A 15,389-nucleotide genomic window follows, 5' to 3' on the forward strand; every position below is an offset into this window, starting at 1 on the left:
TGTCTGAAAACGGAAGCGAACTGATATATTAGCCCTCTGTTCAGGCAGGGGCTGAGAGTTAGCCCTTGGCTGGGAACACCCGAGAGGACATGATTTTAAAAGGCCTTCTCATCCTAAAATTCTGACTTTTGATATTGAAATACTACAGTATAGAAACTCATGCTTTGTACTTTCCTCTTTTTGTTTTAAAAAATGACTTTGCATTTTTGTTTTTAAGCTTCAAATTATTATTATTTGAAAAATGAAATCCATTGTGACCATCGGTGAAAGAGTCATAGCAATTTGTAGAGAAGGAAGTCAGTCGCACAGGAGCATTTTCAAAGATTATGTGCTACAGCTCTTTATTCAGCCCGTGAGCCAATTACACTCTGTATCTCTGACTAAATCGCTTAACTAAATAAATGATAGGATTTTTACAAGGCCTCACTGCATAGATACAGGAACATAATTTATTGGTTAACGGAACAAAAAAGCCTCAAAGTAGCAGTTTTGTTCTACCAGATAATTAATGTTCATTTTTAAAGGCTTTTATTATTTTTTTCTGAAGGACTATGGGCACATGTAAAAAACACATGCAATACACCAACCGATAAGCCCCTCAAACAAGCCAGCGTATTCTAGGAACAAACCTTGCAACCCCCCAGCTAGCGCTTAACTTCTGTTTTTCCCCATTTAAAAAAAATTATAAAATATTCTTAAAGGTAGTAAAAGCTTTAACTTCAGATTTCTTTAATCTTTAAAAAAAAATTGTTTTGTTTAAAATAGGTGGTGGTTAAGGATTTATAGAGAGGGTGCCATTTTTCTTGAAAGAAGTCACTCATTTCATCCAGCTTCAGGCCTAGAAAGGGTCTCGGTGGCCTCGGTGTTGTAGCGTTGCTGTTCACAGAGAAAATGAATGGACTGTGTGCGTGCTTTAATTATGGTGTCACGCTTACGGTGCCACGCAGGTTCGGGGCTGACCAACATCAAGACGGAGGAGATCTCTGAGGTGAAGATGGACGCGGAGTTCCGCCACGACTCGGGGTACGAAGTTCATCATCAAAAACTGGTACGTAGAATAATTGGCCTCTTCCTCCCCCTCTGTCTCGCCAAATGACATATCAGCGCTTGTTCGTCGATCCAGTTAAGAAAAAGATTAAGAACACAAGGGAAACACCTGTTTCTAGGAATCTCACAAAAACGTGAAGAAAAGCCCCAACCGGTTTGGCTCAGTGGATAGAGCGTCGGCCTGCGGACTCAAGGGTCCCAGGTTCGATTCCGGTCAAGGGCATGTACCTTGGTTGCGGGCACATACCCAGTAGGAGGTGTGCAGGAGGCAGCTGATCGATGTTTCTCTCTCATCGATGTTTCTAACTCTTTATCCTTCTCCCTTCCTCTCTGTAAAAAAATCAATAAAATATATAAAAAAATAAAAATAAATTTAAAAAAACATGAAGAAAAGAGAGAGAGGTTCTTTATGTGCCAGATCTTTGTGTCTGGAAGGCAGCTAAGCCCGCGCCAGGCTGAAGGTAGAATTCATGTCTACTATACAGCCATTCTAATCAACTCGCATTCTGGTGGGTTTGTTGTTGTTTTTAGGAAAATAGGTTTATAATAGATTTATCTGAAGCATCAAAATCTCACAAACAGGCAAACACTGCGAAGCATCAGCAACACTTCTGTTCTGGCTGTTCGCTCACCGAAGTGCATGTTTGTTCGACTGTCTCTGTTTTCCTTCTTCGTTGCTCCCGACTCCCTTGTTCTAAGTGCTCCTGCAGGGGTAGGATTTGGGGTGGGATCTTGGGGTCTCTGTGGAGGTGAGCATGACTGCAGACTGTTCCCAGGGGTGCTGTTGGTTACAGACTGGAAAAGGAAAAATGGCAGCTTCCTTTTCAGGCTAAAATCACCACCCTACCGCCCCCCAAATATTAGAATGAGAGTAAATCAAAAAGCAGCCATTTCCTTGGCAGGCAGCTCTAGTCATGTAGAATCCTTTACGAAAAGCTTCAGGTAAATCCTGCATAATGCTAGCATTCCTTTCATCTTATCAGTAAGCACAGTATGGGGGTTAAATTAATAAAGGAGACAATTTCATACACATTCAGTGATGAACAAGAAATGATAATAAAATTATAACAATAATAATGTTATTTTTGTTTTAGTTGATGTGTGTGGTTTTAAAAAATTTTTTTGTGTTTTTTTTTCCCCCAAAGGGGAAATCTCTCTTTCCAATATTCACAAATAAAATTTATAAATCCAACTCTTAAACTCCCAAAGAAATGCCTTTAATGCATTGTTTATGCCTCGACTTTTCACTCTAAATAATTGGAACACATCAGAAACTGACTTGAGATTCAGATTTGCATTTTAACTCCCATAATTTGGGCGGGGGGCGGGGGAGTGGGTAAAAGGACATTTAGCTTTTTGGAGCATGATTTTCATTGGCAAGTTAATCAGTATAGTTATTCTAGAATCGGGGGCATTCTTCATCTGGCTGATGCGAAAGAGGTTAAAAGAAAAACTGGGGGAGCTGCTGAAGAGTTGGAGCCGGTGGGGCTCAGAGCTGGAGATTAAGGTGCGGGTTTGCCTTTTCTGGTGCCATTGTCATAAAAGTCCGTCGCTGCAATTACACCGACTCCGACTCCTGTAATGCGACAGTGATGAATGGCGGCGGCGGCAATTAGGAGAATCAGCTCCCTCTACTGAACTCCTTGATAAGATAATGCACTGTAATTAGTGGGATGAATATTACAAAATTACAGTATTTTCTTAAAGACACAGGGAGATGGCCAGGCATGCCTTTATTCCTGATTACTTCATCCTTGTATCACTAGCTAATTAATGATTTGCTTTTTATCAATAATGTTGAGCAAGCAAATTCCTGAGGAAGGTGGAATATTTATGAGCAGCTGCTAATTTTGTTGCAAATAGACCAGGAGTAAAACTCACAGAAATTGGCTGTATATTATCTTGCCTCTTTGGATTGCTAGACTGTTAGTTTTCATTATGAAAATCAGCCATTTTACTGTCCTTGAGATAAAATAAAAACAGTATTTAGGGAACTATTTTCATTAAATTTTAAAACAAATGTGAACTATGTTTAGTAGTCGTTAGGCCACATGACCTGGCATGAGATCATCATGCAACAAGATGATACAAGTTGCGCCCTAACCGGTTTGGCTTAGTGGATAGGGCATTGGCCTGTGGACTGAAGGGTCCCAGGTTCGATTCCAGTCAAGGGCATGTACCTTGGTTGCAGGCACATACCCAGTAGGGAGTGTGCAGGAGGCAGCTGATCAATGTTTCTCTCTCATCGATATTTCTAACTCTCTATCCCTCTCCCTTCCTCTCCATAAAAAATCAATAAAATATATATTTTTTTAAAGATGATACAGGTTGCAGTTCTTATAATTCCATTCAAGTAGTTAAATTTGAGGAAGAATGGCCTGCTTCATAAACAGTAGGAAGGAGTGTAGTACAATAAGTTTATCATACTGAATAAATTTCTTCTCCCACAATGACCTCCAAATTCTTTCTACTAGTATATTTAATCCAAATAAACAGCAACAATTTTAGTTGGGTTTCTGGAGACAATGTAGTAAGGAAGTATGAATTATTGTGACTATTAAAATTCCTGCATATTACTTCCCTTTGAAATAACTATCTTTTAAAACAAGGTTAATTAGTGTCCTACTGAATTATCGTGGCTAAAAGTGGGTAACAGTATGTCCTTTTTCTTCTGTTTAACTCCTTTGTTTTGGAATGCTTATTCCTGTGTATTGATGTTCCTCTAAGGCGGTGATTTTCAACCTTTTTCATCTCATGGGGCACATAAACGATGAAAATTCTGGGGCACACCAAAATATATGTTATATTTTTTGCCAATCTGACAAAAAAAAAGGGTATAATTTGACATCTATAAAGGGTATAATTTGGACATCTATTGTTGTATTAGCTGTTGTCATTTTTTTATTTGACAGTCTAAGGGGAAAGAGGTCAGTGCCCCTGACTAATCAGGTATTGTGTGTTTTAAAATTTGGGGGGCCCACCAGTGTGCCATGGCACACCAGTTGAAAATTGCTGCGCTAAAGAAATGAGGACATCTGCGGGTTTGGAAAGCACCTAAGGCGTAGTTGTCATGCATCAGGGCTCCCAGTTTTAAACCTGCTGTGACTAGGAAAATGCTGACCTCCTTTCATAATCATGACTCATAACTATACGGCTTTTGATCGAGCCAAGCTGCTGGCCCACCTCTCGGCGAATGTTCCACCGGCCAAAGGGTGTCAGGGTCCTCTCGGCTTGTTTTCTTGCTTCTCTGAGGACAGGTGGGGTGAAAGTAGGCTTGCTAGACCTGGGGAAGCCACCCATTGTCCATCACTCTATAGACTATAAATGTCATTCTTAGTAAGTAGAATGTGTGATTTTTTTTGTTTCAAGCATGCACCAAAAAATGGTGGGACCAGCAATTCAAACTTATAGCATGAGAAATATTGAATAATTCTAAAACTGTCCATATACCTCATCAAAATGTCTTGTGCAGTTACAACCCCTTTTCTTGATTTGTTTTTTCAAGGTGTTCTTTGCAGAAGATGTGGGTTCCAACAAAGGAGCAATCATTGGACTCATGGTGGGCGGTGTTGTCATAGCAACAGTGATTGTCATCACCTTGGTGATGCTGAAGAAGAAACAGTACACGTCCATCCATCATGGTGTGGTGGAGGTAAGTAAACGGGGCTGCGTGTTTGCAAGTGGGAGGTTGAGACTGCAAGGGGATATTTTTGCTTGGCATTAGTCTAAGGATCATCCAAGTATTTCTCTTTAAAAAAAAAAATCTATATCCCTGCATAGAACTCTCAAGTTGCAGCTCTTTTCTTGCTTTGGTCTTTATTCATTCTGACATAGGAACTATTGAGGCATTGAGGTTGTGCGCCTACATCAACTTCTCATCATTCGTATTGAAATAGCAAACTATTAATCATAACGCCTGTCTTAGAAAATTGTGATCACCTCCAACATTAAAAGAAAGAAAAAAAGTGGCAGAACTTAAAATTGAATAAAGGAAGTGCAAGGCTGCTCCCCTCCAAAAAAAATATCTAAACACATTTATTCCCAGACTTTTTTATATGTTTCTTAAATAGTCTGACCTCTAACTAAAACCAGGTAATAGTAAATAATAATTATCAGTAAAGAGTCTTACCTTTAAAGTTTTGCAAAAAATTATGTCATGCCCAGCTGGCATGGCTCAGTGGTTGAGTGTCGACCTGTGAACCAGGAGGTCATGGTTCGATTCCCGGTCAGGGCGCATGCCCAGGTTGCGGGCTCGATCCCCAGTATGGGGCGTGCAGGAGGCAGCTGATCAATTATTCTCTCTCATTGATGTTTCTATCTCTCTGTCCCTCTTCCTTCCTCTCTGAAATCAATAAAAATGTATATATATGTTTAAAATCATGTCATACCAGACAGCTGAGCAGAACATACACGGTTATTCAAGATGTTCAGCCTGCAACCCTGCCCTTTCACCTGAAATAGTCTAGTTTTGAGCCATTTAGTGCAGATGTACAGGAGGCAGAGAGAAGACCCACCAGTGACAGTCGCGGTTACTGCACCGTTATGCCCTTGAGACTGTTTCTCCCCACAGGCCAGTCTGTGGCTGACATGGCTGTGTATACACAGAAGGTAGTGGGTTACACCAACAAACTAGAGTAAGCTGCAAGATTCAAGTACGACTTCCTAAACCCATGATACAAAATATTGAGAAATAAAATTTACAAATAAGTTCTTTTTATGCTTTTCAAATACAGTTGGGGGGAAGGACACTCATGGTACATATGATTTCTTAGAAAACAATTCGCGACAGCGAATTAATCCATCTTGAGAAGTGTCAGATTTTTAGAGCTGAAAGAGATCTCAGTGATGAATCAAACTGATCTTCTCATTTTGTAGATGAGAAAAGAGACCCAAACAGAAGTGTTTGCGCAATGTCAAGCTAAGTAGGGCCAAGGTCAAAGTATACATTTTCCCACCTCCTCTCCATTGGCTTTTCCTTCAGAGAAATGTCCAGATATTTCCCAGTGAGTTAAATTTCTCACCAAACCCAAGGAAACATGCTCCGATTATAGTAGCTACTTATGAAAATTGGTTTTGAGTCTTATTCCCTCTGTGCATATGGGTACGGATGTGCTAGAGCAGAGAAACGAATGAATGAATCCAGGGAACAGGTAGCAAAATGTAAAAGAACTGAGTGATTGGCAAACTAGAGTGTGAGCACTTGAAATCAGCAGTGACGGCGTCATCGAATTTGGGGTATTGCTCTTTTCTGAGTAGGATTTCTGAGCTTGTGTCCTATGAAACACTATAAGATAACATTATTACTAGCATTGGTTTACCTCACTTGTACTCAAAACAGTTTTGTTTTTCATTTTAATTCCAGGTCTGGGCAAATAAAAGTTTGTTCATACTTGAATAATTCAAAAGCCTTTTTAAGTTTACCTAATGTAATTGTGTTTTAATTGCCTTGGACTGATAAATCGATCCAAAAGGCAGCTTCCTTTTTATCCAAGTGCCTGAATTTGATGCCAGAGGCCACATACAGTAAGTCCTCACTTAATGCATCGATAGTGTAAACGACGTATAACAAAATCAATTTTACCAATAGGCTAATTGATAGAAACAAGAGTCACATTTCTCTTGTTTGGCATCTCATCCACTTTATAAGGAGACGACATAGATTGGGGACCTGCTGTATTGGTTTGCTCAGGCTGCCATAGCAAAGCCACACACTGAGGCCTCCAACAACAGAAACTTACTTTCTCATGAGCTGGAGGCTGGACATCTCAGATCAAGGTCTCGTAGATGGCTCGTCTCCACCTTCACCTCTTCTTCCCTCTGTGTGTGTCTGTGTCCTGACCTCCTCTTCTCGTAAAGACACCAGTATTACTGGACTAGAGCTTACCCTAATGATCTCATTTAACTTCAATTACCTCTTGAAAGACCCTGCCCCTAATATAATCAGATTGTGAGGTACCGGGGGTTAGGACTTTAATGTGTGGGTATGGGGGGAACAATTCAGCCCTTATCAGAGCTAAGGATGCTGGGCAGAGAAGGAGGCCGGAGCAAAGGCTGTCTGCCGTGGTTGTGCCAGGGACTGACTAGGTACTTATTTGAAAGGACACACCCCTGGCCCTACCCCAGACCCAGGGAAACAGGCTTTCCAGATAGGAGGCTGGGAACCTGAGTGTTAAATTTTTCTGACTGAGTCAGACATGTAAGAATCATCTCCAGTATTCCTTAAGTCTACTTTACAGCTGCCTACGTGAAATGTTTCTTTCGGTTACCAAGGAACGTCTCCTTGGGTTTGAAATATCAGAGAAGTTGACACTTCAACACAGATTCTGGAAAAAAGGAAATAATTTTTAAGCCAAGAGGCATCCTTCAAGGAACAAAATTATAGGGAGGGCGGTTATGCAGCTCTTCTTTTGATATTCATCTTGCTAGCTTCTTGAGAGCAACTAGAAACCTCTCTAGAGTGAGTATCCCACCTCGTTTTGTGTTTCTGAAGAAACGCGTTGTCCAGCTCCGTGCTGAGCTGGGTAAAGCAGTGTTGAACCACAACTTCCTCCAAGGTGTGTCCACCATCCCTGCGCTTAGGAAGGTTATAGGCTAGCTGGGGTGGTAGAACTCGGGCAAAGAGCTACAGCCCAGCCTGGGCACCTCGGCTGTCTCACCTGGCCCATTGAGTCTACCCTCAAGGGAAGTGATTCTCCTACAAGCGTTTGCTGTCCGTCTCAGCAGGCTCTCACACTCAAGTACCCGGAAACAAGTTCATGTCCAGCTCTGATTAACCTGCTTCATTAGTGACTGATCCTACTTCACTAAGAACAAAGAGGAATAGATGAGTAGTTACAGTTGGACTGGCTAGAGTCTGTGGGGACAGGACAACTGCACTTCACACCATCAGTGCACGAAGAAACCATGGCGAAGGCGTTGGTCTCCAGGACATCTCTCATTCTTAGAGGGAAAGATTCCGACAGACGATGAGGGCACTGGGAAATGAAAACGAGCCTGGTATTGTTATTAATAGAGCTGTTCCCCACTGGAAATGAGCAGTCGCTAGTTTTTGTTGTTAACGGATAAGCAGTAAACATTGATTTAATGATTTGCTTAGCCGTAAGGCCAGAGAGTCATTCTGCGAGCCATTAACCACGGTTTCCCGAGGAGATGAGTGTGCTTTATTTGTGCCTCAAGCAGTGGCACCGTGGCCCTCTGTTACACAGCTTCCCCATCGGACCCCCTTCCTTGGTGGCTGCGGAGCCTGGCTCCAGCTGAATTATCCACTGTGACTCCTGCTGGAATCGGTCCTGCAAAGCCCACTGACCCCTGGTTCTGTTTACTAGCAGGTGGGACTTTTCTACACGGGTGTCAATGGACGGTGGATACTTAAAAATATACACTGAGTGGCCAGATTATTATGATCTCTGAACGCATAATAATCAGGCCACTCAGTGTATATCCTATATAATAAAGGGCTAGTATGCAAATTGTCCCCTCGACCAGGAGTTCGACCAGCAGGCAGGCCGGCCAACCGCTCATGTCCCCTCCCCTGGCCAGGCTGGCCGGACCCCACCCATGCACGAATTCATGCACCGGGCCTCTAATAATCTGGCCACTCAGTGTATATCGTAACTTTTTCCACTTCTCCCCCTAAATGGAGACCTTGCCTTTTGTGGGGGTCGGGGACAGACCCCACTAAAGGCTGGCGTGGCTCAGTGGTTGAGCATCGACCTATGGACTACTAGGACAGATATTGTTGGAGGGTACAGATTTGTAAGTAGTAGTAAAACAGCCCTGGAGATCTAATGCACAGTAGAGTGAATATAGACAATATTGTAATCATCAAATTTGCAAAGAGAGTAGGATCTAATTATTCTAACCACTAAAAAGAAAGATAATTCTCTAAGGTGATAGAGGCACTAATTATCGCCACAATGGCAGTCATATTGCAGCGTATACATGTATCAAGTTAACATGCACAGCTTAGATTTATATAATGTCATATGTCAAATATACTTCAATTTTTTAAAAATTAGGGGAGGGGAGCATCAATTCTTGATTATAGGGTGGAAAACATTTTTCTTTCACAATCTAATAACAAGAACACCAGACATCTCCTCACACCCCCAGTCAGCTCATGGATTATCTAAATAGGAAGAGAGTAGCTTATTTAGCTTTTTGTGGAGTTAGGGTGTATGACTTTTTCTGATGAATGTGCCATCAAACTGGTAACACTAGAAAAATACTATGTATGTCCTGAAGGGTCCTTTTCCCTGGCAAGAAGTTGACCCAGGATGGGGTACTTAACAACCACTAGTAGAGAAGTTGGACGGAGTGGTCAGGTGAAATGGGAAGCAAATGTAAGGAAAGTGAGGGTGGACTCAGAGTCCGCACGTTCTCGAAGCCAACAGCCAGAAGAGAAACTGGAAGGTTGGAGGAAAACATCAAAAATGATTGTGAAATGCGGAGCACACGCTCCAGAGCCTGCCTGAAGAATTGCTCCATGTAGGCACTAAACATGACTGATCTACTTACCGAGAGAGGGGATTGTAATTAAGAAAAGGAACGTGTACACAGTTGAACAGGAAATCAACTCCAGGAGGTCACTGGGAGAGATAAACGGAGGCTTGAAGACTCGGTTGCTCTTTGCTTTAATTTTACCGGCTCCTTTGATGGTCTTACACTCTGTTGTTATTCCGTACATTTTTTTTTAATATATCTTTATTGATTTCAGAGAGGAAGGGAGAGGGAAAGAGAGACAGAAACATCAATGATGAGAGAGAATCATTGATTGGCTGCCTCCTGCACGTCCCCCAATGGGGATCAAGCCCGCAACCCAGGCATGTGCCCTTGACCGGAATCGAACCTGGGACCCTTCAGTCTGCAGGCTGATGCTCTATCCACTGAGCCAAACCAGCCAGGGCTATTTTAGTTTATCTCATCCTCCTCCCATTATCTGCCTGGATGACCTGAGCTGGAAAATTGTAGGGATCCGGATTCTGATTTTGGCCTAACTCAGTGCTATGTATTAAAGGGACACCCATCAACACTCAACCTGCTGGGGGCTATCCAGAATAAAATGAGAAGTGGTGTCCCCTGGCTTACGATACCTACGCTGGAGACACGGGAGAACTAGAGGCTGAGGGGCCCACGTAGAATTTATCTCGAGGCCTGATGGTTGAGCTACAGATTCCTCTGGATGCAGTGAAGGGACAAGTGGCTCCAAAAAGTCAAGTTCAGGAAGAAAGGAGAAGGGAGAGTACTCAGAAGGTCTCCCCGAGGCCATGTGAGGACAAGGCAGATGGGCTGCTTGGGCTCAGCCCTCCACAGGGTGCGGCCAGCTGAAGCCACGCTTCGGTGCAGTCAAAGCCCCGGGGTCTCAGGAGGACCCACACCCCACCGAGAGCCACACGGAGGCTGCAGATATCACTGCTGCCATCTAACCAGAAAGTCAGAGGGACTAGTCAGAGTGTGTACGTGTGTGGTGTCATCTCAGCTGGTGATAGCTGTCCCTGCCCGGTGGGCGGATGGGGCTTCTGTCCCTGATGTCATTGTTCTATTGCTCCTTCTCTGCTTTAAGGGACCTAGTGTTTTCTAAATATATATATATATATATTTTTTATTTCAGAGGGAGAGGGAGAAAGGGATAAAAACATCAATGATGAGAGTCATTGATCGGCTGCCTCCTGCATGCCCCCTACTGGGGATTGGGCCTGCAACCCAGGCATGTGTCCTGATTGGGAATCGGACCGTGACCTCCTGGTTCATAGGTCAACCAATGCTCAACCACTGAGCCACACCAGCCAGGCAAGGGACCTAATACTAATGTGCTGGTGCAGAGGCCCTGTCTGCTCAGGGTCGCAGTGGGCTGGCCTTCCATGGGGGTCCCACATAGTGCCACTCAGCCGTGAGTGACAGGTCGCTGAGCCCTCCTGGAGAGGAAGGCTCCCCCACACCCCATGCTCCTCCTTTAGTGGTAGGTTTATCTGTGCACATGGGGACTCAGTATTTCCCTTTGCACCTTCAAGGGGTTGGGGGTGAAAAAGCCACAACCCGCACACCTCAGGTGCCATTCTGTAAGGATAATCCTCTCTCCTGTGGCTTCCGAGCCCTCTGAGGTCAGCCCTCTTGGTCACTGGGTAGAGGATTAGCAAGTAGAAGAGAGGCCTGAGAAGGCAGGCGAGTTAGATGCCTGGAGCCGCAGCCTGGCATTCCTGGCAGGGCTCTAACGCGTTCCTGCACTCGGAAGGGGACATAAACTATTGAACTGCCAGGTGCTCTCTGCTCTGGATGAGAGCGGACGCCTGTGGACAGCCAGCGCGAGGGCTGGCGTGGCTCCTGGGGGACGGGCAGCTATCCATTTCAGCAGTCGAGCAGCGTGATGCTTTTCTCTGCACTTGGAAATGTGGCAGCGCTGGCAGATCAAGGTGGTGTGTGTGTTTTTTAAACCTCGGCATTCTTTGAAACTTTAGCTCAGAGGTGGCCCAGAGCAAAGAGATGCCCATGTTTAAACAGCATGCTGCCGCAGATGGGAAAACATCTGTGATGATTCCCATAAGGGCAGGAACACTGAGAATCCGTTCGAACAGTGTCCTCTGAGGGTCACACTGAGACCATGGGGAAGACAGAGAATATTGACACATCTTTTTTTTCAATTTTACTGAGGCATAATGGACATAGAACGTAATGGTTTTAGGTACATAACATGATGAGTTGATACATGGATATATTGTGAAATGAGTACCACAATAAGTTTAGTCAACATTCATCACCTCATGTGGTTACAGGGGTTTTTTTTGTGTGTTTTTTTTTGTTTTGTTTTGATTTGTGTGTGTTTTTATATTTCTATTGATTTCAGAGAGGAAGGGAGAGGGAGAGGGAGATAGAAATATCAATGATGAAAGAGAATCATTGATCGGCTGCCTCCTGCATGCCCCTCACTGGGGATCAAGCCTACAACCCAGCATGTGCCCTTGGCTGGAATCAAACCTGGGACCCTTCAGTCCTCAGGCCGATACTCTATTCACTGAGCCAAACCAGCTAGGGCTATAGTTACAGGTTTTTTTCTTGTGATGAGAACTTCTAAGACCTACTCTCTTAGCAACTTTCAAATGTCCAATTCCGTTGTTAGCTATAGTCATCATGCTGACATTACATCCCATGACTGACTTATTTTATAACTGGAAATTCGTAATCTTCACCCATTTCACCCACCTCCAACCTCCTGCCTCTGGCAACCACCAACTGTTCTCTGTATCTGAGTATGGGGTTGTTTTAGATTCCACATGTAATTAATATCACCCAGTTTTTGTCTTTCTCAATCTGACTTCAATTAGCATAATGCCCTCAAGGGCCATCCATGCTGCTGAAAATGGCAGGATTTCCTTCTTTTTCATGGTTGAATAATTGTGTGTGTGTGTATGTGTGTGTGTGTGTGCGTGTGCGTGTGTACCTCATTTTTGTTATTCATTCATTTCATTGTTTTCATGTCTTGGCTATTGATATTGAAATGCTGCGGTGAACATGGGGGTGCACATATCTTCTAGGCTTTGTGAATTCATTTCCTTCAGATAAATACCCGGAAGTGGAGCTGCTGGGTCATGCGGTGGTTCTATTTTCAGTTTATTGAGGCGCCTCCACACTCTTTTCCATCGTGGCTGCGCCCGTCTCTTAGGCTGAAGCATTCATCAGACAGTGTGGTCTAGTCACGATGTCCTACCGAGCTCCATCCCTAGACAGGGTGTCTTAGCGCCAGCACAAGTGCCCTGGGCTTTTTGCTTCATTGGGGGGGGGGGGGGGGGGGGGACGATGGGACAGCAGCGTGGGGTCAGAACCAGGCCAGACTGGCTGTGTCTGCGGTGGGGACCCCGCAGAGGAGCTGGGTGTCGCTGTGCAGTGCTCGGGGAATGGGCTTGCCATCTTCTGGAAATCAGGTGGGGACCCCAATTCCATCGTGCGCAGAATAAAAAGATGCCTTTGGGGAAAAAAAAATCTTCCGCACACTACATCCTAACTTTTCTTTGGAAAACATGCTGCTGCTTCGTTCTGATTAAATTTGTGTTGCTTTTGTTCATCTTGCAATGCTTTCACAGAAGAGAAATTGTGAAAAGAATTACAAAACTAAGCTTCAATTCATTCAGCAAAGAGGTCAGTGCTTCCTCTCTTCTGTGCACTCTGAGAGGTACAGCAAATATACTAGACACCTGAACAGCACTCCCCAGTATAGGGATGAACACACCGTGTCCAGGGAGCACAGAGTACATGGCATGCTTCCCCCAGCCCTGTCCTGACAGTGACACTGGGGGGGAGAGGGGGCACGGGGAGACAGACACAGCACGTTTACAATTGCCGGCCAGTCTTAGAGATAAAGCACCCTATCAACAGAGGATCTATTTTTAAACCTTTAGCCGGACATACTTCTACACTATCTTAGTGCTCACTTTAAAACAAAAACAAAAAAGATAATCTATAATCTAGAACAGCATGTCCTTGTTCTATTTTTCCTGACTGCCAAAGAAGAATCCCTTTGATGTACATGCATTGTTATCTCAGTTAACATATTCTCAGACCTCTCTTCCACATAGTAAATTTGGTTAAAACAGGGACAAATTAAACATGAGAAAAATACACAGTCTACATTAGAGTGTCTCCCAGTATCCTTTGCTGAATTTCTTCACGATACTGTTGGATGTTTTCCTAGTTTACCACCACACTTTCAAGGAAAGCAGTCTTCCACCGTGGTTTTCTTGTCTTTTGTTGAGCCAACAGAGAAGGGAAAAATATGTATTTTCCACACTAGATGTATCCCGTTACTGTTGAGCTGAGGGAATAACCAGTGAACACGTCAAGGTTTGAAGCGCCACCTGGTGGCTAAATGGAGCATCTGCGTCCCTGGTGGGCACCGGGTTCTGCTCCAGATGCCCAAGTGCAGAAGAGAGAGAAGAAAGGAGTGGGTGTCCTTTGCCATCTTGGCTTCTCCATGCATGCGCACTCTTTCACGGTTGATGTGTCATTTCACTCCCTTTTTCTCGCACTTGCTTTCCAGGTTGACGCCGCCGTGACCCCCGAGGAGCGCCACCTCTCCAAGATGCAGCAGAACGGCTACGAAAACCCGACGTACAAGTTCTTTGAGCAGATGCAGAACTAGACCAGCCGCCGCAGCAGCCTCTGACGTGGGACAGCAAACACCATTGCTTCACAACCCATCGGTGTTCATTTACAGACTCTTGTGGAAAGAAACACGCCCTCCTGTTTCGTTTTTATTCTTTACTCATGACCGCCTTTTTTGACAGCTGTGCTGTAACACAAGTAGATGCCTGAACTTGAATTAACCCACAGATCAGTAATGTCTTCTCTCTCTCTCTTCACATTTTGGTCTCTCCACCACACACATTCTTAATGGGTTTTGTGTACTGTAAAGACTTTAGCGGTATCAGACTAATGCATGATTAGATGCTCTCCTGATTATTTATCACGTAGCCCCTTAGCCAGTTGTATATTATTCTTGTGGTTTGTGACCCAATTGAGTCCTACTTGAAATACGCTTTAAGAAATCGATGAGGGATGCTTCATGTGGACGTGGGAGTGTAGCTGCTTCTCTTTGCCTAAGTATTCTTTTCCTGATCACTATGCATTTTGAAGTTACACGTTTTTAAGTATTCCAGGTGATTTTTGAGACCTTTTTTTTCCCCCCCATGATTGCATTTTACTGTACAGATTGCTGCTTCTGCTATATTTGTGATAGAGGAATTACGAGGATACCCGTCGATTCCTTTGTGCCTGTTTTATGTGCACACATTAGGCATTCAGATTTGAAAATTTCTTGGTCCATGTATCTTTGGATCTTTGATAAAGAAAAGAATCCCTGTTCCTTGTAAGCACTTTTCGGGGGTGGGGGGGAGGGGCGGGAGTGCTCTGCGGGTCTCACATTACCAAGAATTCTCCCAAAAAAAAATTTCTGCAGGATGATTGTACAGTCATTGCTTATGACCATGATAGCTTTCTACACTGTATTCCATAAATAAATTAAATAAAATAACCCTGGGCAAGAGTTTTCTTTGAAGAATGACGATGGACATTCAATATCGAGAGTTATTTTAGGTGGTGGCGGGGGAAAGGCAGATTTCGTTTCCTTTAACCAGTGTAGGACATTCTATCGGTGATACCAAAAGAGGAAAGGGGAAGGGGCAAAATCAGGGACTGGGGAACGGCATGCCTGGACAACCCCTTCTTTAAGATTTGTCTTCAATTTGTACAAAACGGTGTTTTCATGTAAATAAATACATTCTTGGAGGAGCGCCATTGTGCTGGTGTGAGTGATTCCATGGTAACCACCATCCGAAGATTAGTGAGAAGCCTAA

The 15,389-nt window shown here is 43.8% G+C and overlaps 1 protein-coding gene across 6 annotated transcripts in view; it reads left to right on the plus strand.

Annotated features, from left to right (window-relative positions):
- The window catches only part of APP (amyloid beta precursor protein), a 223,589-nt gene extending 208,536 nt beyond the window's left edge, over positions 1-15,053 (plus strand). For all 6 annotated transcript variants that reach the window (XM_079766781.1, XM_079766782.1, XM_079766777.1 and 3 more), the window contains 3 exons: positions 948-1,048; positions 4,553-4,699; positions 14,075-15,053. In XM_079766781.1, the coding sequence (XP_079622907.1) occupies positions 948-1,048; positions 4,553-4,699; positions 14,075-14,176 (350 nt within the window). In that variant the 3' untranslated portion in view covers positions 14,177-15,053. The remainder of the gene's footprint in view (positions 1-947; positions 1,049-4,552; positions 4,700-14,074) is intronic.
- Positions 15,054-15,389: the final 336 nt, after the last annotated feature.

Source organism: Cnephaeus nilssonii (assembly GCF_951640355.1).
Source record: "Cnephaeus nilssonii genome assembly, chromosome: 3".
NCBI classification, from domain to species: Eukaryota; Metazoa; Chordata; class Mammalia; order Chiroptera; family Vespertilionidae; genus Cnephaeus; species Cnephaeus nilssonii.